General features: G+C 36.2%; 1 protein-coding gene across 4 annotated transcripts in view; it reads left to right on the forward strand.

Annotated features, from left to right (window-relative positions):
• Nucleotides 1–24,447, forward strand: part of PIP4K2A (phosphatidylinositol-5-phosphate 4-kinase type 2 alpha) — a 102,870-nt gene that overhangs the window by 66,790 nt on the left and 11,633 nt on the right. For 3 of the 4 annotated variants that reach the window (XM_027887608.1, XM_027887610.1, XM_027887611.1), the window contains 3 exons: nucleotides 3,312–3,464; nucleotides 14,607–14,753; nucleotides 17,411–17,449. In XM_027887608.1, coding sequence (XP_027743409.1) covers nucleotides 3,312–3,464; nucleotides 14,607–14,753; nucleotides 17,411–17,449 — 339 coding nt within the window. The remainder of the gene's footprint in view (nucleotides 1–3,311; nucleotides 3,465–14,606; nucleotides 14,754–17,410; nucleotides 17,450–24,447) is intronic. The other variant, XM_027887609.1, reaches the window with a different exon arrangement.

Raw genomic sequence — 24,447 nt, forward strand, 5'->3', positions numbered from 1 at the left:
TTGCTCTTGTCCTATCCCTTGTTACCTGGAAGTAGACACTGACCTCCACTTCACTAGAACCCAACCAAGCCATGTTTCTCCAGGAGATGCTGTGGGAAACAGTGCCAAAGGCTTTACTAAAGTCCAGGTAGACACATCCACAGCCTTTTCCTCATCCAGTTAGCAGGTTACCCTGTCACAAAAGGAGATCAGGTTGGTCAAGCAGGACCTGTCTTTCACAAACCCAGGCTGGCTGGGCCTGATCCCCTGGCTGTCCTGCACATGCTGTGTGATGACACTCAAAGTGATCTGCTCCATGACCTTCCCTCGCACCAAGGTCAGACTGACAGGCCTGTGGTTCCCAGATCTTCCTTCCAGCCCTTCTTGTAGATGGGCATCAGGTTTTTTAACCTCAGTCAGCTGGGTCCTCCTTTATACCAAATGCTCCCAGGTGTGAATTCCATTCAAATCTGAAAATCTCTTGATAAAGGATATTAAAATACAACTTAAGAGTATTTGAAATTTTGAGTTCAGGTCCTCCTTTACATTTTCCTTCTTTTCCTCCTCGCTCAGAGGTTTGGTAACACTAGCAGGCACATTTTGCAGCTTTTTATAGGAAAACAGCTTAGGTCTCCTGCCAGGTTAATTGCTTTCAAGGTTTATACCATATGGGTTGCAGTTTGAATACTAGGGTTCTGTGGGAAAAAAATACATTCAGAAAACTGTGGTTACTGCTTTATTGCAATAGTTAACCTCAGAATAATGCACCCTTTTCTATTGGGAACAATAACAAGTAATTACTCAGTAACCTTTATTATTACTAACTGAATTATAGCCTAATAACTTAGCAGTAGTTTAATTCACCACATACAATAATGGTTACCCATGTTTTTGCTTTTTCCAAAATTAAAAATAATTATTATGTTACATCATGCTTTTTATTTTGATGAAGGCAACTGAATTTGCTCCTTTTCTTAGATTTGAACTTCTGTTATCAGTTCTTCGTCTTGAACTATTAAATATAGGCCTGGACACAAAACCAGGGTCTGACTGCAGAACAGAAAGGGTTTCTAAAGAGTATCGCTTTTAACAATAATTCTATTTATGATTCAATTTGAAAATTAATGGAGTACTGGTATCAAGTACGGCATTAAGAAAATTTAATCTATTTATGATACTTGTTCCCTTGAATAGACTTCAGTGGTGGAGTGGTGGGAAATTAATTTGAATATAAAAAATCTGAAAACAGACAAGAAAAACTGCTGTAATACTTAATTTCTCTTCTCTTTAATATTCAATATTGTGTGAAGTGATGGTGTATCAGGACTTAATCTGTTTAAATTATTTGTCCAAAAGCCAGTGCAGGGAAGGAACGGCAATTGTTGTCCCTAAAACTCTGTTCTAGTTAGCCTGGAAAAAATGTTGATTTATAAAGCACTCACCCCCTTTCTTTTGCTAGTGAGAGAGGATAATGGAGAAAGATGTCACTTTTTATCGTAGACATTAGTAATTATTCTAGTTCATTATACGTGCCTAGAAATATAGATGAAGATGATTTATTTCTCTTACATGTAATTAAGGTTTTCATTCTAATAAGCCCTTGTAGAACTATGTGCTTTTAGGTGATTTAGTGTTATTCCTACTACTCCTCAGTATTTCACTTGAACCTTGTGAGGAAATGGGTTTATTTCATATAAAATTGATTTCAGAAAGCACCCCACAATTGGGATAAATTTAACTATGCTGAAGGCCTGTCGAAGTCAACATATCTCCAAAATATGGAGACATAATTGTATATGTTCAAGTGCCATCTTAAATTGGGACTGTAGTTGCCCTCATCTCTTGTTTGAGGTTACTACTTTGCAGTAATTACTGACCTTTTGTAACAGGGGTTGAATCTGTATGTCCAGCTCCTGCTGAAGTCCATAGAGCTTGTGAACAGGTTTAACAATGTTTAAAACTTCCAAATAAGACAAAAGTCCTACAAAACTAAAATTTTGTGGGTTTGGTACCTGATTGTGGTAGATGGAGCATATTGGTAATTATTACCTAAAAACATCATTCTTCCAGTATAAATCTGTTTTGTGACCTGGTTCAGGGTACCTTATTAAACCACACAAACATCTCATTCTGTAGCCTTTGGAGCTGAACCTTTGCTGTTCAGGGACCTGCAATGTTTACATTTATATATAAAATTTTATTAAAACTTTTTGTGAAAATAAAATGGCTTTTCACCTAGCAGGGAGAATATTATGCTGTGTGAGTGTGGAAAGGGAGGAGGTGTATTTCGATTTAGCAAGAGCTATTTGTGCAGTGTGATACAATGAGGGACAATAGCAGGAGCTAGGGTATTCTGATACTAGTAGGGATATACCAGATGGTTACTTCAAGTTTGTTTCATAAACATAGAAGTGTTCCGGCAGTCTGTAATTAACTTGTTTAACCTTTTCAGTGTATGTCCATGTTTATGGAAGTACACAGGGGGTGTAAGAACATCCTTGTTTTCTGCTGTTACTCTTACTAAAACAAAAAGAATTATATAATTCAAGTATATAACAAGTGGCATAAGTTCTTACATATAAAGAAAGATGTTTCCAGCCAAAAGCAAGTTGTTATACTTTGTGTAATTTATTTTTGTTGTATTATATAAATGTAAAGAAATGTATGCTGAATACTTATTCTCTGAAAAAAAGCAGAAGGCTTCTCTTGCTACTGTTGAAGCACAAGTAATCTCAAAATTCAGTCTAAAAATGGTCCCTAACCTCTAGCAATTTTTCTTCTAACTGCTATATAGTCATTACCTTATCTTCCCTCCTTGAGACTGTATGGAGATAGGTCTATTTTACAAAAGGGGGTACTGTACAGTACTATTATTTGCTTAGCTCTAGATATGAAATCATTGAAATAGATCTGGTACCAAAACTCAGAAATTTAGCTGTGATCTTGTTTATGTATGGATGACTCCTCTGTTTATAATTATTGTGGTGTAACATAATTTTGGTTTGGGATTTTTAATTACTGTATGCTTTCTTCCCAAAAGCTGATATTGTATACATAACAAAGTGCAATAAATTCTCACTGAATATTGAGAATGAGTTTTGAACGACTGATGGGCAATACCTTCCCCCCAAACGTGCTTTTGTTCTTGGAATACTTTTGAAGTGTTTTCTCAAGATAATGTAATCTGTGAATAACTGTTTTGCAGAATTCAGTTTGGTACAGATATATTGGAAAATATTTTAAAATAAATGTAAATTGTTTGTATTTGTTCTAATTAAAAGTTGCATACTTATGCCTGACTTGATGCTCTTTTTGTTTTAAATAATTGATAGAATTCATTGACAAGAAGTTCACCCCTTGCCAATGATTCCCAAGCACGCAGTGGCGCCCGCTTTCATACATCTTACGACAAAAGATATATCATCAAAACTATAACAAGTGAAGATGTAGCAGAAATGCACAACATACTGAAGAAATACCATCAGGTAATATATGAACTCTATCAGCGTGTGGAATCTTTTCTTATATATTATAATGCCAATCTTTTTTTATACTCTTAAAAGTTTTAAATGAGTAATTATGGGAAAAGAATCACTTCAGACTTTTTCCCTGTTGTATCAGCAATTTATTGTATGTCTGCAATTCACAAGGCTGCACTTCTCTAAATATCTGTGCTAGCTTTATGTACAAAGTTATGTCTACATAATGCAGAGATACTAACTTGGAGGCCATAAGCTCCTTTGCCTTACTAGCGAGGTGGTCTTTCTTTTGGCTAGTGGAGTCCCAGGCTTGAAGCTACTTAATTCTGGGCTTGCTTGGAGAGAGATGTCTGTGTATGTGTGTATGAATAGTGCAGGTGGCCTCGTTCTTTCTGGTCTGATCACTGAATGTTCTGTGTGTCACTTAACAGATTTCAAATAATTTAAGTTGTATTGTATGAGAAATGAAAAATTGAATGTAATTAATGTAAAATTCCTACTAATAAAAAAATTTGGTTTGGCAATATGAATTTTCATACATGACAGTAAAGTCACAAGTGAACAGTGGAGATCCCTCAAATCAACCTTGATTGCTGCCATATATGCCAGTGTATAATTTGTGTGGATGGCATAGGGGGGAGCAGAACTAGGGAAATATGAGAACTCTTAATAAAATAAGTGCTAGTTTTCTTAGCCCAAGATCTGTTTGAATAAGTTCTAAAGCTGCAGAAGTCAGAAAAGCCTCTAAAATCACCTAAAATATGCTATCCAGTAGGAGGGTGGGTTTGTCCTTCTTTCCATATTCCTTTGCACTTCCATAAATTAGGGTTTCAAGTAAACACTTCAGGACATTAAGGATTGGGCTTTTTTTGTTGTTGATTAGGTGATTTATTTTTTGTTTTATAATGTTCTCGTTTGTTGCAATTTTTTTAATACTGTTACTTTTGTCAAACCAGTTTTAGTTCTGAGGTACAAAGGAGACAAGAGCATTCTTTCAGGGTGCTTGGGACTGAAGGTATTGCTGGCTATTTTGTGGGTCTCAAAGGGAATGCTCTGAATGCCCTCCAAGTCCAGAGTAGTTTGGGAAACCTTCAGGAAATTAGATATGAACTCTTTTTCTCTCTCTACTTGTTCTCCTTCTGTTTAAATAACATGTAGGACCACCATGTTTTTGTTTTAATGTGAATAAATATCACTATCAGAAATAATCCCAAGAAATCTTTTAATTACAGTTTTGCCAAAGAGAAATTTTAAACCATTACTTAATTGTAATTTGTGGCTTATTTTTTATGACTTTTCAAAGTTACAGTTTTAGCTTTGCTCTGAAAGGGTTTGATCTGTGAAGCAGTGCAGCAGAATTAAAGTTTTAGTCTGTTTCATATTTGGCATTAGAAGATAGTATTAATGATCCAGATTTTGAGACTTAATCCAGCTGAAAAGTCATTTTGCTTTTCAAAACAGTAATCTTCTTTCCAGAGTATGAATGAAGACTGTGCTAAGATGAATGAACTTAATAAATTGAAATTTTTTTCATTAATGCTTTCCAACATCAGGATTCATAATAGGCTAGGTCACAAGGAATGTCAAGTTCCCTTTACTGATTTACATACCTTGCTGTCCAGTATCTTTCTTTATTGTTAATAATTACACACTAAAGTACCAAATACAGGAATTTTAGGGAAAAGTCTTGTTAGCTCTTCTCCAATTTCAGTTCACTGTTTGCCAGCAGGACTCCCCAGATATGTGAAAATTCCTGGCCCAGCTAAGTGTGCTTAGGTGTCCCAGGTGTGACTGGGACTACTTTGGGACCTGTGGTGGCATACCCTTGCATCATACCCTCTGCCAGTCTGCTCTGAGAACAGAGCTGAATTTGAAAAGTTCAACCTTCCAAGAAGGGGAGTGTGCAGACATGTTCAGACCCCACTACATAGTACAGGGCTCATCTTGGGAAGAATGACCTATCTCAGGTGTTTGAAGGCTGGGGAGGTGATTCATGTGAATTTTATAAGATTGTTTCTCCCTTGTTAGAGATCAATTACCCCTAAAGGAACTGAAGTTAGATCATCTGCCCATTAGGAATAGCATCTTGTAAACTTTTGAGTATCTTGCACCCTCTTTCACCTGTCCAATAAGGAAGAAATTATCTTCCATTACTTTTGACATGAATATGAGTTAAATTCATATGATTTATGACTGATAATGTCGTCCAGGTTTTGTTTTTTCCTCTGTACAAATTCATTCCAGGTTCCTTCCCCAGGTTGAAACTCTGAATAAGTTTTGTATAAACCATAATATTTACTCAACTGTTTCCTTATTAAGGCTAACAGCTCCAAGCTGGTAGAATCATTCTAGATGCTAGGTAGTACCTCTGTACTTGCTTAGGGACCAATCAAGTCTTACTGAGTGTTTTCCAAGACTGTTTGAACTGTTTAACCAGAGGACATCTGTCTTGAAACAGAGAACACTAAGACCATGACAAGTCAGAAGCGTGAGAGACTGAATATGACCTTCATTTACCAAACCAGTTTTCATCCCTGGCATTTCAGAAAGGCTATCCTTATCCTTACACCTTTTTGAACTACAAAACTAGCAATGAGGCATCTGTGGCTTGTGTGGTCAGCCGGGAAATGTAGCATGGCAGCTTTTCCCAAGAACCTCCAAAATCTAATTCCGAGTACCAGTGATTTTTTGTGAAGTCCATGAAGGGTTAGAAAGAGACATGAAGACTGTCATTGCAAAGTCAGAATAAAGGTTATTTTATCAGTAACTGGAGATCATGGAGATGTATAGTTAACAAACCCATCTAGTTCTTTCAGTCCTTCCTCTCTCCCTCTGTCTGAAGGTGCAAAAACCTATCTGTTCTTTGGAGCTGTGAGGAACTGAGGTTATAGTTACACAGTCTGTATACTCAGGTGTTTACAGAAGAAGCAGGAGTAGTTCATAGCCTGTAGACACTTGTAAGTTTAAAAATCCCAAATCTGGATTGGTATTCTTAAATCATCAAAGATAATCTGATCAAAGATCAAATTCCAAGCCTAGGGCTACATGCTAGTAATGTGTTAATAACTAAAAGTGAACTTCAGCGCGCTTGTAGCAAGCGTGGGTAGAGCCCTTCTCAAATCTTTGTTTGCGAAGCCTAGCCATGATGAAAAGTGAACTGGGCTTGAAGGCGTGTCAGGAGAAGTTACTATAGAATCATCATGTAAGTATGTATATCAATTCCAAATAAAAACTGTTGAATTGTAAATAATAGTGCTGACAATTGTGAATTATACTTACAATCCAAAATTATGAGTGGCATTCGTTCATTTATCCTGTCTGATGTGATGCCTTGTTTTTTAGTGGCAGTCAGGCCCACAACCTCAGACAGATGGTGAACAATTCAGTCTAAACACTGATGCTTTCTGTCAACTCATCAGATGAGTCTGACACTTTTAGTACTGAGTAGAAACACTAGAGATCGTTATTTTCTTTCCCAAGAAGAAAAAAACCAAAACCACTAGGCAAACAAGGGAAATAATGCCTTTTTCCATGTCTAAAGTTGCAAAGCATCTAGTTTTTTATGACTAGACTATAAAGTCCATCCTACATGGGTCAGCCTTCTATCTGCATTTGAAAGACAAAATGGCCTAGACCATGAACCAACTAGGTTACAAAGTGTTATGGTAAATACAAATATATATATATAAAATGTTAGGTTCTTCTGTGAATCTCTATGCTGACCAGTTTCTGTATACAATAATATTTTCTTTCACATTATTTTACGTAGTGTGAAATACTGGCTTTTAGTCACATTTTAACTATAATTTGCAGTGGGTTTGTATTATTGCTTGTATTATCGTGTATATGTGTTATCAGTTACTAGTCTTACTACTCTTAGGTATGACTCAGCTGAACATGATTTACTTGTCAAATGCAGCAGAACTATTGATATACTCAAATGGGTTAGATTTTCATATATTAGAAAAGCTGTTGCTGTATGGGCTCACAGATGTAGTTGGACCATTTAAAACTGTGAAAGTTAATCAAGCACATTTATGTTAAATAGTATTTGAGACCAGAATCAAATATTCATTGGAAATACCTCCAAATCTAGTGCAGTTTTGTTTTAAACTTAGGCTCCTGACTGCAAGAGCATGGACCAGAAAAAGGGAGTTAAACCTACTGCTCCCTTTGTCATTGCTAAGGGAGAGTTCAGCAAAGTCATCTGTGATAAGTGCATTGCCGGGATTTCACCCTCTGTTTAAAGTTGGGTAGTACCCTGCTTCCTCCTAAAGGAAAACTTTTTATTTCAGCATATATTCAAGCTATGTTTATATATTTCTTTTGGGTATATTGTCCTTTGCAAAAAGTTTAATTTATATAAAATACAGAATGTAATATTGTAGATATTACTATATAGAGAGATGTTTTCTAAACTACAAATATGCTTTTCAAGGGCAGAAGTCAGTGACAGTTGAGTAAAATTCTGAAGACAGATGTTATAGTATCTGAAATGTCAGAATCAAGGCATGCTGCCCTTTCCAGTGACTTATAAACTTGCTTTAAATCTAAATTGGTGTAAAAGTAGAGTCCTGTGCTCTTTGAGAACAGATGATGGGCTGGATAAAAATTTTTTGAAATAAATGAATGCAATTTGAGTGTCTCAGATAAACCAACTCCTTTTCAACACTTTTTTTTTCTTTTTTCATTAAAATGGACTTCAAAAGGGATTTATTATTCCTCAGTGCTGACACCCAAGTAACTAGTAAAGAAAAGAAATTGAGAAGTCATCTCAAAGCAGGGGAACGAAGGGGAACGTGGATGCCAGGTACCCACTAAAACCATTCTCTGACTCCCCTCTGCAACTGGACAGAGGAGAGGAAATACAACTAAAGGTTCATTAGTTGAGACAAGAACCAGGAGAGATCACTCAGTGATTACAGTCACAGGCTTGAAGTGGGGATATTAATTAAATTTATTATTAACAGAGCAGGAGAATGAGAAGTAAAATCTTAAAAACACCTTCCCTTCACCCTTCCCTCCTTCCAGGTTCTACCTTCTCCCCCCCAGCAGTGCAGGCAGATGTGGAATGGGGGTTATGGTCAGTTCAGCAGAGGTTCTTTCTCCTGCTGCTCAGAGAGAGGAATCCTTCCTCTGCTCCCTGTGGGGTCCCTCCCATGGGAGACAGTTCTCCACAAACTTCTCCAGCATGAGTCTATCCCACAGGCAGCAGTTCCCCATGAACTGCTGCAATGTGGGTCACTTTTCTATAAGGTGCAGTCCTTTAGGCACAGGCTGCTCCACTGTGGGTCCCTTACAGGGCCACAAGTCCTACCAGGAGGCTCTGCTCCAGTGTGGGCTTCTCTCTCAATACAAGCATACAAACTTTCCGGAATAAAGCTACTCGTGAGTGCAGGCACCTTTAGGTTTTCTATTGGCAGTTGTCCCTGTTGACTGCACAGTTCTCTTCCCTACACAGGTAATTGTATGCAGGACTGACACTTATTGCACTGCCTGTTTGTCTCCCTGGCAACCAGCAGAAATAGTGAATAATGGTAAAGGAGAGGGACTGCACATTTACTGGAGGCAACAAACAGTGGAGTGATGGAGATGGTAAGAAAGGAAAGAATAGAATGAGCAAAAAAGGGGAATTAACAGCATAAAAGAGAAAACAAAAGCAGAAAAATATATGACAGCTGCTGGAGAGAAAAAAATTATGAAAGAAACAGGAAAACAAATGAAAGGGGGGAAAATTTAGGCAGTAAGGTGAAAAGGGGGGAAATTGCACCAAGATTATCTTCAGAGTTCAGGGCTATGTGGGAATCAAGGAATAGCACAAGGATGTTGTGTGGAAGATAGGAGAAAAATTAAAATCATAAATAGATAGAAAAACATTACTGTAGGCTAAAACCAACCTAGTCACAGAATTGGTGACAACATAGGCTGGAGAATATCCCAGAAAAGAAAGTGGGGACTGGGTGCCTAGGAATTTGCACTGAGATGTGCTGGTGTCAAGCTGGCAAGTTGCTAAAGCAGAGCTACGTTTACCTTTTTGTCATCCTCCCTCCATGTCATTACTTGCACAGGTTATCAGCAGCTTGCTTCCTCCCAACCCCCGCATCCGTATGGATCACAAAAAGAAATGAAAGGGTAGGTAAAGAGGCAAAGCAAGGCCCTATACTGTAATACTGTTTGAGCACAACCATGTATGAAGAAGGATGTATGCCATGTAATGGTGACCTTGACTTTCTGTACATCCTAATGTAGTAAGAGGTGATGATTTCCTGGAGGCTTGCAAAGAAATGTAGTCGAACGAAGCCTTTCAGCCAGTTCCTTGTGAGAATCAAAGAGGCAGCACAGAACCCAGCCTCTGCCCTGTGCTAAGATAACTGACCTGTAAAGCAGTTTTGATCTGAAAAAAACAGGAGAAGCAGAAAAAATAGAGATGAGAATATATGCATTCTCATCCAAACAGTCTGCATTTCACCTGCATCCAGTGGGCCAACTCTTCCTATAGGAGAAGTAATTGGAAACTCATTAGTGTGGTGGTTGAATGGAATTGCATAAGGGTGATATGCAAAGGGACCATACAGTCTGGAACGAAAACTAAAAAACACATCAAAAGTCTTCACTGGAAGATGTGCAATTTCATAGGTAAATATCTAACCACACACAATCTAACTACAGAATTGACTTGGCTGTACTGGCTCTCTTGAGGCCTGGATTTCACCAGCAGGTGTTTTCTGTGTATTTATTGTATTTTCTATATGTAAGCTATTGCTGCTGTGCGCAGCACTTTTCAGAAGAGATCAGTCCACACAGTGACTGGATTGTAGCCATACCAAGTATAATGTTCCTGGTAGCAGATCTGTAGCCTAGATAATCACAGGTGGTGGTAATACTGAGATTATGCTGCACTTAAAAGTAAAAGTCACACTGGCCCAAGTCTGAAACAACATGAAGTGTTAGGCCCTGTGTGAATCATAGGGCTTGTATATGAAAACCTGTATGTTTATTGCATAGTTCTTTAAATGAAATTATTTTCTTACATGGTTTACTAGAAGAAAACAGCTTTATATGACTTGAAAATCTTTAACTTTCTGTTGTGTGCTGTAGAAAACTGTGAAAATAATATATAAAGGGATAACAGAGAATGAGCGTGGTGTGTATTGCTAAATTAATGTTTGCAAAATAGGACTAGCTGTGAGAAATAGGAATGTTGAATTTTCACATAGAACGGAGATAGATATAATTCAGGATTTAGTTTTCACTGGTGTCAAGTCATTCCACAGACTTATCTGCAAGGGGAGAAGGAGAAATCGCAGAAACAGGAATTTACCCAGTGTTTTTCCAAAAAGAGCCAAAAGTAGCGTAACTTCTTTGCCAGTAAATGGTATACACTGTGCTATCTTTTAGTCATCCTGATACCTTACTAACATTGCCATGGGGAAGCAAGAAGGTAATGAGACAGAAAAGGTTCTGTTCTTATTAAGGAATCTCGAAGCCGTATTTATACAAAAATTATTGAGAATGTAGCAAGAATTTCTTACCAATTTTCAGCTTTAAGCATGCGTTTCCAGAGAGCTCAGAAAATTACTTATTTGAAACCTGTGCTGCACAGCTGATAAAATGTCAATATGTTGATGTTACTTTACCTTGTTAATGGTGATAGTGTCCTCGTGCTGTGCACAAAAACTAAAATTGTCTGAAATAACAATAAAATGATAGGGTGTTTATGACAACACGAGTTTTAAAAAAGATTTTGTTACTGCACATAAGGGCTTGTAAATGTATTAGCTAAGTAGTAGAGTTTTATTTAGCAAATCTGCTGGTTGAATTGTTTTAATGTTCTTTTTAGAAAACGTTAACACAAAGGAGTGAAGGTCTTTTCTTTGACTGAAATTTAGCAGTCCTGTTAAGCATGTACTGGCTTATTTTCTAGGCTCACTTTTTTTCCAGCTGTGAGTGGGAAACTTCAGGAAATCATTCCTGAAAAGCACCTTGAGGTGACTAAATTGCTACTTCCTTTATATCAAGATGGAAAAATTGAAAATCTGCCAACCACAGTCACCAGTGCAAGTCCTGCTGGACTCCCACCCAAACAGATGACACGTTTTGCCTCCTCTGTGATGCAGTTATGGGGGATTGATAGTTTCAAAGGTAGGAAGTTCTAGACCAACTTTGTAGATGCTGAAAGCAAGTGGCGTTGCTCCCTCTTTCCTTTGCCTCCCCATCAGGATAAGAAACGTTGTCCTAGGAAACACTGAAATAATTTTAGAGGCTTTTCTTTATATTACAATGGCATGAGTGTCCACAGTCAGCAGCAAATGGGAAACAACTGTGCAGTACATGGTGTGCTTTGAGAGGGTCTCTTAGAAGTCTGGAAGAACATGGCCACATCCCTTTTAATCGAGTGAAGAGATAGAACTCCTCATGTCCTGTGTTGCATGCTAGTAACACTGCCCTTTCAGAAAGCTTTATTTGCACAGTATTAAAATGAAACAACAGTATCAGCAAATGGGAAACCCTCACTTACAAATAGGACTTTAGCAATTTTCATTAATGGCCTTTTCGTTCTTGTTACAGAGTAAAGAACAGTTTAGGAGGGGGTTGTATACTGCTAACAAAAGAATTTGGTTTATGATATTACAGTGGGTATGTAGCTCATGTTACGTTAATGATGTTGCCATTTTACAGATTTTACACTCAGGATCAGAAAGGTTGAAATGGGAGAGTTAGCAGTAGCTGGGGCTGAAGAGAGAGTTTAAGTGTCAATATTCTTGCATTCACAGCTGAGAGGAAGGGCAGGGGGTTATTAGTCAAGGTACCTACCTGGCATTCCTTCACATGGCACAAACTCTCTGTATGATTTCAGATAAAGGTTCTGCATCTCAGATCCCCATCTGGAAAGTTACTATTTAAATAATAATTATTTATTTAAAGTATTCAAAGTCTGTAGTTAAAAGCCATATGATTAGGAATGACTGAATCCATAAAGGAGTAGCCTGAAATTCTGTGACATTAAACTCTTGTTGAAACCTAGATTAATTTTTATCATCCTTGCGGAATGTAATCATCTTAGAGTAGAAGTCTCTCAATAAATGTTTTTGTAGGAACAACCCTCTACATTTTCTGTAAAACTTTAGAAAAGTTAGTAACCTTTAGGATATATGCCAAGTACTTGATGTTTATAACAAAATAATCAGTGTAGTTTGACTAAAAGAGATTAGTGCTTTAAACAGATTTTCTGTAACCTCAGCATTAGTAGTTCTCATTTCACTTTATGATTGGATCTCTAAGAGGAATGACTGATGGTCCAAATGAACCGTGTATCCTGTAATGTGTTATAACTGCATTGTGATGTTGGTAACAGCCCTATGACTGAAAATTCTCCAATTTGAGAACTCGAGATTAAAAATTCTGTATCTGTTAAACAGAATTTTTCTCAGGTGCAAACTGATTGTATCTCTGTGCACTGCTCACAACAGACATTGCTTTTGTGGCCTTTTACTGCCAAACTTTTCGTTTGCATTTTGGGGTGTACAGTCATATTTCCTTCCTAGGATTCTGATTTTTATTCACTGAGCCTCTGCAGGACCTTCATGTTTTGCCCATTCCTGGGCAGTTTGAGCTTAAAAACACTTTGCTGTAAAGTGTCACAACTGCATCATGACTACGTGTTCTCTGCTTCTGGGCTTGAACCTCCAGTAGAGCTTTTTGGGGCAGTCAGAAAGGAGCAATACAGCCCAAACTGTGCCAGCAAGATTCAACAGGGCTCACATGTCAAGAGTTGTCAGTCAAAATTGAGTTCAATTCACAGTCAACAATTTCTGTCTTTATTGTTCATTCCTTTGTTTCTCGGTGGACAGGATTGTTTTCAGGACTCTTAAATCCTTCTGGTTTTATTTTGCCAATTAAAAAGGAAAGCCTGTCTGTGATACGTGCAGATTCCAATAGAAAGTTAGTGAGAGAAATTCTTTAAAGTTAGCAGAGGAACCCAACATTGCAAAATCTCCAGGATTCCAAGAGCTTTGTTGTGTCATTTGTTACCGAATACTACCTACATTTGTCAAATAAATTCAAATGGATTATTATTATTACTAACTTGTTCTAAATTCTTCTGAAGTCTGTATTTCTATTAACCAGCTCTCTCTGGCACAAAAGAAAGAGCAACTTCAGTATTCAATGAATATTTAAAAGCTGTTCTGGGATAGTTTTCATGTTTCCTGTTTGGGGCTTGAACTTTTAAGTTTTGTCCAAGTTCCTCTGTTTGAGACTCGGTACTAACAGAAAGAGGAATGCTGGTGAGTCCTTTTCTGGATTGCATCATTGTGGTTTAACGTTTCCTTAGTTCCACAAAAAAAAAAAAAAAATTGGATATGTTTGAGTAGGGTTTTAAGATTAATACAGTATGGACATTTTTATTCTGGGAATAAAAATTCATTTTTCAATACTTCCCATCTTCAATGCATCTCTGCTTTTTCTGCTTCCTCTAGTGGTCTTTCCAATAGAACAATTAGTTTTAAGATAGGTTGCAGGTGCAGGTGGCAATTTTTTTTAAGGTTAATAGCCCATTTGTAGTGGAATATGATGACCTTAAGGAAATATAATGATTCATAAATAAAAAAATGCAGGGAACTTGCACTTCACTGCTCAGCTCTATTGACCCTGAAAGGCTAATACCACATAGGAACTAGCAGCAAGTTGTTGATGATAAATAATAATACCCCTTGCTGGTGACAGCACTGTAAATTTCATTATAATAAACAAATACTGAGGATGGAGGAACATGCAGATTAAATATAATCTGGGACAACGAAGTACCAATTATAGCAGTGTGGTATTCAACATCAGTACCAAAACATTATCTGCTTAGGTGGGCTTTTTGGACCAAAAAAGTTGAAAGGTCTGTCAAATGGAGTCTGTCCTTCCTATGAGAAGGCAAGAGTTATAAGTTAAGCAGTGAACACTGGCCTGAAAGCAGGGTAACCTCCTGATGAAGGGGTTTGTTTTCACATGATTTTTTTTTAAGGTTTGTCTCCACACAAATATATATTAAGCAAATAAATGTGTTATTTCTGGGGATTTTATATCTAAAGTGATATAAATACGTATTTATGTAATGAGTGTCAACCATCATCTCTGTTTTTTATTTTTATTCTGCAGTTTATTGTGGAGTGTCATGGGAATACACTTCTTCCCCAGTTTTTGGGCATGTACCGGCTTACTGTTGATGGAGTTGAAGTATATATGGTTGTTACAAGAAATGTCTTCAGCCATCGTTTATCTGTTTATAGAAAATATGATTTAAAGGTGAGAAATAATTGCTGTTGAAATAACTGATGAAGTAGATGAAAATCTTTACTATAAATGTTAGGTTATTCTGATGCTTGAATATTGCTCAGAATTTTAATTATATTAAAATTGTGTTCTGTAAGAGTCAGCATTAAGTGGTTTAATTCTACACCTAGGTTTAGCAAAACTGAATTATGGTTTTATAGAAATTGTACAAATTTATTTGTTTGGTGCATTTTCAAATGCAGCAATTCAACCAGGTATGTTTGTCAAATGTTACTAATGGTTAAAGGTAAAACACTTCACACTAATACAGTAATAAATCTGCATTTTATAGGTTTTTTTCAACATTATGGAAAGCCACAGTTGATCCTGCAGAGGGCTTTTATAAAACAACTAAATACCATAATTTAAACCAATAAATGCTACTCACAAAATACATCACTACTACAAAAGCTTCACAAAAGTTTATTCAATATTTTAAAAATAATTCAAGTGAAAAGGAGAAAGTCCTTATTAAAAAAATATATATATATATATATATATATGTTGTCTTTATCATAAGATCTGTTTTGGGTTTTTTTTTTTTTCAGAAGCTTTCTCTGCTCATTGTAATTTTGCCAATAGTTAATGTACAGGGATTACAATGAATGCCCAAAATGTCATCTGTCTTTCTACCCAAGGGATTGTATTTTAATTTCCTCTCTAAAGTATCCCCTTAGAAACCTACTTCTTTCTAATACATTTAATTCTATGTGCTGAACAACTAAGTGTGTCTGCAAGCTTGTTTTAAAGTGTTCATTTATATTTATATATTAAGAGAATTGTAGTGTGATGTACTGCACTGTCCCTTCCTACTGTCAGTTCATTAGGTAGTTGACTGAATTTTATTTTTAAGAACTGATTTCTGGATTGTCAACAATTTACTTTTTGATATTTAGTATTACTGGCAGTAACTGTTACAAGGGAAAGTTTGTTTTTTTTAATTTGTGAGAACTGTTTGTGTTTTAGAGCATCGTAATGTCCAGACATATTAAAAATGAAACAGTACTTATATACAGAACATTCTTCATATTGGTGTCAGCAGCTCTTGCTGTTGTTTACCTCTGTAAATGCTTCTGTACTCTATTCAGTTTGTCCAGCTGTAAGCATTGCTTTAACTTCTCATACAATTCAAATTTAACATCAGTATCACATCATTCTTCAAAACAAACTCCTTCACTGAGCAGATTTATAGCGACACTGCATATATTATAAATCACTTTTTATTTATATTATTTGCTACGGCATCTGCAGTTGTAGATTCAGGGTCCTTTTTTGTATATTAGCATTTTTGATACCTGCTTAGAAGTCACTTGTAGCACAATTCTCTACCTCTGTAGGTACTAAGAAAAAAAGACCACAGATCAGCATAGGATTTCAAAGGTATTTTCCTGGCCACAGAGGTGTTTTGTCAGAATGACTTCAATGTCATTTTTTTGCCAGATTTGTCATTTGGCATTCTCCCTAGTTTTTATTACTGTGAATCTTTTTTTTTTTTTTTCCCCTTCAGTTTAGTTTTCAGCTGATCTTTTTTTTCTGGCCTAATAGTCTGTTGGAGCACAGAATACAGTATAAAAGATGTCTCATCAGTAAATTAAAATGTCAGGCACTTGCCAGGCTTTATTATCAGTTAACAATATAATGCAATGAAATCCCTGCTTGCTGGGCCACACATAATAACTAAGAGATACTGTCCCATATATCTTTTCTCTCCATCCTTCATATGTTTTTTATGTTTCTTAAAAACAAACAAACATACAAAAAACATGGATGTGGTTAAGAATCCTCACATTCTTTAAGGCAGTAGGAATCCACTCCAGCACTTCTTTACACAATGCCCACCTTTCAACAAACTAATTTACCCATCTTTCAATATCCAGTTGTCATGTTTGTAGTTACTATTTCTTGCAGTGCTATTATGTGGTAAACAAATGCTGGGTACTTAAAAGTGTGGTCCTGCTCCAAGAAATTTTTAAGGAAATATATATGGTCATTTTTTGTCATCTCCAGCTTATTCAGGAAGCACCATATTGCCTACTGGTTTTAAGATAAAAAATAGATTAAAAAACCATACCCAAAATGTCTTTGGCAGGCACTGTACATCTTGCAAATCCTCAGTTGGTCTCATCTCTTCTTTTTACTCCATGTTGCTGTGAGGATGCATGGTTCTTTTTTTGTACTTTATGATCTCTTAAATATTTTTTATGTTTATATTGTGTGACATCCTTTTCAAATGTGTATTTTATATGTCTAAACAGTTATGTAGAATAGGCTATTCCATAACCATATGGCTTAATTGGCACAAAAAGATGGGAAGTCTGCCAAGCAAACTGAACTTCCAAGATCACAGATTCAAAATGAAGATGAGATGAGGAAGAAGCTCCGGGAATCAGGAGGACAATAGACGTAGAGCATTTAGGATTTAATCCATCTTTCTTCTCTCATGATACATCTTCTTCAAGTGATTGCAGCAGTTCAGCAGTCCTGGACATTCTACCTACTGTATCACCTTTCTTTAAAACAGCTCTCAATTCAAAAGGATACAGTTCATCCACTTTTTGACCTGTTATCGTAACATTTTCAAATTAGTTTCTGACATATGCACATTTTTAGATCCATTTTTTCTGTTTCAGGGCTCTACTGTGGCTCGAGAAGCCAGTGACAAAGAAAAGGTATGGTGCATTTCTGTTTCTTTTTTGATTATCTAACCTGCTAGCTAGTCTCAGAACAAACATAACCAGTGCTGTTCTGCCCCTTTTCTTTTTTTCTGCTATATTCTTCCCTCTTGAGTTCTACCTTATCCCTCCTCTATCTTCCCCCTATTTTCTGCAGACCTTTAAATAGTGGTTTGCAATGGTGTTGAAATTTCAGAGGTAAGTGAGCCAATCCTCTACCTCCTCCTTTTCCTTTTTTCTCTTCTCTTAGTTTCTTCAGGGCCTGCCCTGTGGTAGGAAAACATCAGGACTTTGTTCTCTTTCCTCCTGCTTCTTCATCTTCCTTCTCTTGCTCTTTTAATATTGATATTTATGGAAATCCCATGTCAGTTAATGGAATGTTGTGACGTGGCACCACTTCTAAGGTGAATGCAAAGATGAACCAAACTTTGAATTGTGAGCACCTCTGGGTATGTAAAGCTCATAGAAATGAGCAAGTGACTGACAGGCTTAGATGTACATGTAGTCATAATGAGAGACAGTCATCCTCAAATTCTGGGCTGAAGCTTTCCTCTAAAAGGAAATGGATCATTTCTTTTTCTGCACCTTCAACTTCAGTTCATTTGAGAAATTTAATATTCTCAAAATCAGTTTTTCTTTGAGCTTTTACTGAAATAACTTGATGGCACTTTAGGGGAGGCTTGTCTAAAGATTCTGCAGATAATTGAAAGTGGAACATAGTCTCCATCATCTCAGACTTCTTAGATTTCCAATTTGGGTGAAGTATAATGACCCTGAGATTAGCCCCGTTGGGTAGAGCACAGTGCTAATAATGCCAAGGTTGTGGGTTTAATTCCCATAGGGGCCATTCACTTATGAGTTGGACTTGATGATCCTTGTGGATCCCTTCCAACTCAGAGTATTCTGTAATTTTGTGAACCCATGACCCTTGTTTTCCTAATTTTTCCAAGCACATTCCTTCTGAATTAGCATAAGATCATTGAACAGTTCATCTAAGATACTTAATTTTATATTGTCCCCAAATTCCATTCAGATCTTTTTTTTTTTTTTTCCTCCTGAGCATTATTTGTATCATACCTGCCTCTCTCAGTCTTCTACAGATCACACAACTCCACTAAGGAGTAAGGGACAGAGCAGTAGCTGTCAGCCTTACAGTTCTGGCTGCATGGAAAACTCTGTGCAGAGTTTTCCATTTTGTCCCAAGGCATGACCGAACAGTTACAATTCTTTGTCCAGCATTAGGCAACTACCACGTCCCAGATGCCAGCTGCAGTTAGGATTGTCAGGATAAGCTCTCTTTTGCTGTACAGGGCCCTCAAGAGCACGTCCTGAATAGCCTCTGTTCTTTTCTTGTCATCTGTTTTTGTTCTTGTTTAGTAGTGCAACTCTAGTGTTTTTAAAGCAGAGGGATTAACCCTTCATTGTCTTACAAACAGTACCTTATGTCTTTGAAAACCTCAGCTGGTAGTGCTGAAATAGTCTGACAGAAATGAGGAGGGCAAATTATTTGGGTGGGACTACTTCAGGTTGCAACGTTAATGCTTGGAATAGTAATAATGTAAAATTGAGCGATATTTTGCATATTCAGCTGTACAGGAGCTGATGCTATGCAGATATTTATTAGAGTAGTTTTGAGTAGTTTTAGGAATAGACCTCATAATAATAAATAGATTAGTAATAGTACACACATGCTGCAGTTAATACATCAAGTGAGGACCTCAAAGAAACAGTGCCTTTATTTTGTTCCTGTGGAAGTTCATGGCAAAATTACTACTGAACTTGCTTATAGCTAAGTTGAAACTAAATTGCGTAGTTTTGTATAACCGTATACAACAATTATTCTCTAAATTGAATTTGAAGTCATAACTTCAGTAAGGCAAATAACAAAAATTCCTATCAACTTCGCATCTAGAACTTCCTCTTTGATTCTGAATACTTCTGTAAAAGAAATAGTTCTTATATTGCTATTTTAATAGTTTGATTTCTCGGAGGTGGAACTGCACAAAGCTTATTGATGTTGCAAGCAGACGATCTGAGGCTTTCAGAACAGCTCTCAGCTCCTCCAATGCCAGTGCACTGCAGCAGGGAAGCCACAAGCTCACACTCAGAATAAATGTTTCTAAGAAAGGGAATTATTGGGTAAACTTCTAAGTTCATTGAGGGAACAACATTTTGCACTTTAAGAAATATTCTTAGGGATTTAAGCATGGGAAAAATATTATTTTCCTTATTACTTGGCTTTTGTAAAGTTTTGGAGTCTGGTGATTGATTTGAAAGGGTGAGAAGAATACGCTGCACCTGTGGATTGCAGATGTTCAGGACATTCATTGTCATTATGATCTGGATCTGCAATGGGCATGAGCACTGCCATGGTTTACTCACTTAAGCTACTCAAATGTTTCCAAGGCAGTTTTTAAGCTTAAATAAGAAAAGGTGTTGTATATCCCTACAAATAGACAAGGTGTTTTGAAACTCTGAGCAGTTCTAAAGGGCTGCTGTCATGAGATGTATCTCTGCATGTGTATCACTGATTCCAGGTCCTTGAAGACTGTGTTGACCTAAATAAGTAAATGGTCCATTACTCATAACTGGCAAGTGAAGCCCTGTACCATGTATTTATCACTTCAGTTTTCTCTTAAGTAGATGTCACTATTTCAGACTTTTTGTTTGTTGTCATCTCTGGGAATCTCAAATCAGTCTTAAAGATTTTAAAACAACTGGAAAATTTTGGCTTGAAAAGGGGGGGGGGGGAAGGCATTTTAGCAAATTCTTTGAAGATATTTTGGTGTCTCATATCGTTGAAGAAATTGTCCTGAGTGATTAAACAAAACCAGACAATCTGAGAACATTAGCTAGTGTAGTAACTTATTAGCTAATTTTTAGCCAGAGGCAAGTTAAATCATCAATGTATTAATATTATTCGGAAATGACATTAATATAATTTCAATTAATGGCAGCATTATTTAATTACTTATTATGAAGGTGTCTGTTGCTATTCACATCTCAGAAACAGTAATAAGACAGGAAGCTTTTGGTGCTAAAATGTATGGCTAAGATTTCCAGCAATGCTCTAGGTTTTAAACAGGCTTTTAAGTAATTCATATTGAATTTCAAATCCCAATATTGAAGTAATCAAATGGTTTCCAGAATATCAAGAATAATGTTTATTTCTATTAAAGCTGGAGAAGTCAGAAAACAGAAGAGCAAGTCTTTCAGTTACATTTCAATACTGACTGTAAATTTTAGATAAATTACTTTTTAAAGGCAAATTTGGCAAAAATTATGATGCTCTTGAATCTTTTTCCTATCAAACAGCTAGTTATTATTTACTGAGTTAATAAAGAAGAGATAATTACGCAGAAAGATTTAGTGGACTATAATATTAGAAGTTGGGGGGCAAGGTATGTTTGTAGTTTGGTAGTGTAAAATATGTACTAGTATTCAAACATTCCTTTAAATCAGTTTTTAGGATGAAAAGGTGTCTGGATTAACTTTTAAGAATGGTACTTTTCCATCCTTTTTTCAGTTTACTTCCTGTTTGACCGTCATTAGCTGTTTAATATCCTACCATATTTATGAGAAGCTCTGAAGCTGACATTTCAATATCTCATGATAGTCAGTGCAGAGACAAGCTCCATCCCTTAGATTTCACCTTAACATGCAATTCCTTTCATTTGTGTTCTAAATGATATTTTTAATAATAAATAAGGCATTGCTTTCTTGGCAACTTGTATCATAACATGCACTTACAGCACAGTTGTCTTGAATTTTAAAAGAATAGTATGTTTCAACAGTTGTCAAATTCTGACAGCTGCTCCTTTTTATTTTTTAGGCTTTAGTTCTCTTTTTATTTTTATTATTTTAATAGTGGGCATTTTCTATTCATTCCTTGGACAATTTTGCCCTCTTAAGTGAAATGAGGATAATGCAGAACTCCCCTGGTGGTCTGCCTGCTCACAATTATGCCATATTTGCAGTAGAACATCAAATTAGCAGTAACAGCTGAGTCTCCTTGTACTGATAAAAGAACTTATACATGTTGCTTGTGAGTGAGCAGCTCAGAAGGAAATTTGAAGAAGAAAAATAAAACCTAACTGAACTGATGCCCACCATATTTCATCTTTCTTGAGCAATTTCAGAGATTATTACATGTTTTTAAATTAATCTAAAACTGGTTGCATAGCCACCTCTGTGGTATGGGTTGTTTCATAAATCAGCATAAATGAAGAAAAATTATAGTAAATACAATTGAACAAAGGATTTTATATTCGAGGTTATTTTTGGAAAAAGATTGCCGTAGTTGACAGTTACATTACATCTTAGTTAAACTGTATGCAAAATACATAGCTGTGATAATTAGATTGAAAGATGCCACTAGATATTAGCTTTGTGTTTTATATATTACAACATACAGTAATTAACTGATTTCTGAGAGCAAAGTATAACCAAAGGAAGAAGGGGTTTAATATAGGAGCATAGCAACAAGATCAATCAGTTTTGACTCAGGTTTGGTTTTTTTGGTGTTTTTTTGTTTAATTGTTTTTTGGTGTCATTATGTAAAACTTTATTCAAGGTGAATCATTCCAAAGTCTGAGCTATTGTTTCCTGCTATTTTTAAATTGCTGATTTCAGAACAGCATGGCTTTACTTATTTCTCTTAGTGATTTCAGTTTGCTTCATGTGCTGATCTTACACAATGGACTTGTGAAGTGTCTTAGGTTTCTCTGTGAAATGAATCTCAAGGTTACAACATACAGAGACTATAACTTTTAAAACATCACACCACAAAGATACAAATATTCAGAGTTCCAATTCCTACTGCAGCATTTAGCCTTCACATGGCATCAACCCCATTATTGTTTTTTGAAACAAATCACTAGTTTGCCTGTGTTTTTTGGTTTTTTGTTTCTTTAAAAGTCTGTTTTCCACATGCTAAAAAAAAAAAAAAGGCAATAAAAGGGAAATTTTGTGTTTCATTTTCTATGTTCCATGTTCATTTGGCAGCAGGAAGACATTAATGCTAGGAATAATTCTGGGTGCATTTCCCTGAGCATTTAAAGACAGATAGTTTCTTTTTTGGTGCATGCTTGAATATCTAACCCATCTTACAGCATCCAGCACAATTTTTTGTCCTACAAAAATGCTTGATTACACAGTTACACGGCTTAAGTCACTCCAGTGTTCCTCCTCAAGCCCCACTCTGGGGTTACAGCTCTATTTCCATTGCCTTTTACAGGCCTGTGATGTCACTGTGGAGCTGCAGACCCTTGTTTGTTTAGAAACTCCGGTCTAGGGCAAGGCAAACTGTACAAGACAAGTTTGAACCCAGCTCACAGAAATACTGGAGAGAAGATGCTGCAGTATTCAGCCTTCCAAGGGAAGTTATTCTTCCATGTTGTAGATCTAGTGACTCCAGACTTTTGATTCAGTTCAAAACCACCTGTTCCAAATTACTGCAAACTATATTTAATATTATCTCCTCTTTTTTTCCCCAAATACTGTCTTTCATATATGCTGGTGAACCTAATATTTAAAAAAAATAAAGATGTATGTGGACATTTGCTGTTAAAGAAGCCCAGGGTGTGGACCTTTACTCTTGGCAGATGTTTTATATCACTTTCAAAAGTCATAAATTGTAAGCCAAATTTTTCCATGATTAGCTGTGTGAATAATATGACTGGTGTCTAGTTCCAAACAAAAAATAAGTCTGCTATGCCACATTTCTCCTACAAGCTAATCTTTGCCTTTGTTAGGTGAGAAATTCTGCCAGGTTGTAAAGACAATTAGTCTTTTTCCTTTTTCAGTCCAAAACTGATACTGAAACTTATGGACCTACAGCTGTTTTAGTAAACTGCTTCCAAAATGTCAAGATTAGTGTTAGCTATGACTGTTATTTTTGATGTCATGATGCACAAAAAATCCTTTTGGGGAAAAATAATTGCTAATATTCATTGCAACACATTAGGATAGGATGCTGAATTGAGATGTGTTAAGAAATATACAAAAACTATTTCCATGTTGATATAGAAATAAAACTTCACCTGGTACCTACATTCCAAGGTTGTTTTTTTAACCCAAAACAATATCAGTGGGCTCTTACACTGTAATTTTAGATTTTGAATAAGGCTTTACACATTCTGTCATCCTAGTTATTAAGAAATCTCTGTTGATCTTCAGCCTTTTGAAAGGCAGTGAAACCTTCATGCCATTAAAATTCTCTGTGACCGTGGCAAACTTTGGAATGCAAACCTGAAGTGTGCAAATAACATGGGGTTTTTTATAAATAAATATTTCATATCTGTAAACCTGTTGTGCCTTTCTTGCATCTTTGAGTAGGGGATTAAAAACAATGGAGGTGGTTCAGAAAGAAAATCTATTATTAATTTATTGGAAGTAGTTAAATGTTCATCTCCTGTGCAGCTCTTAAAATATTTAGTTATTTAATGACAGTAATATGTTCATTATAATGAATTACATTCTAGGAGAATCTTTTTCCAACAAGGATTTTGCTTCATTGGAATATTTGAGACTTCATAAAAAATTAACCATATCAATTACTTCATTAAAGAAAAGTCTCATTTTCTTCATTCAGATAGTGTTTTAAACTGCCACAATGTGATTCTATTTGTGTTTATTTATTTCAGTGCATAAGAAGAAAATGAACGTAGGATTTTTCAACATGAACACGTATATTATTAATTTTGCATAGCTATAAGAGCCCCTCCTAGTTGCATATTTCATAGGTCTTAATTCTTAAATTCACAAATCAATTTGAATACAGGAATTTCAGTTAAAGTACTACTGTAATCACTACTAGTATTGGCTGTCATTAGTAATATGTAAGACTGCAACAGTGCCTGGTATCCAACACAACAGTATCCTAGAACTATTCAGCTTTAAATAACTAGGGAGAATAATATTGCCTAACACACACAGAAAAAAAAATCTTTGTCTAATAACACCTAGAAAGAGGGAGGAGTATAGGCAGGGAGGTA

This window comes from Empidonax traillii, unplaced genomic scaffold (genome assembly GCF_003031625.1).
Source record: "Empidonax traillii isolate 1590-97213 ecotype Southwest subspecies unplaced genomic scaffold, ASM303162v1 scaffold217:size1918799, whole genome shotgun sequence".
Lineage (NCBI taxonomy): Eukaryota > Metazoa > Chordata > Aves > Passeriformes > Tyrannidae > Empidonax > Empidonax traillii.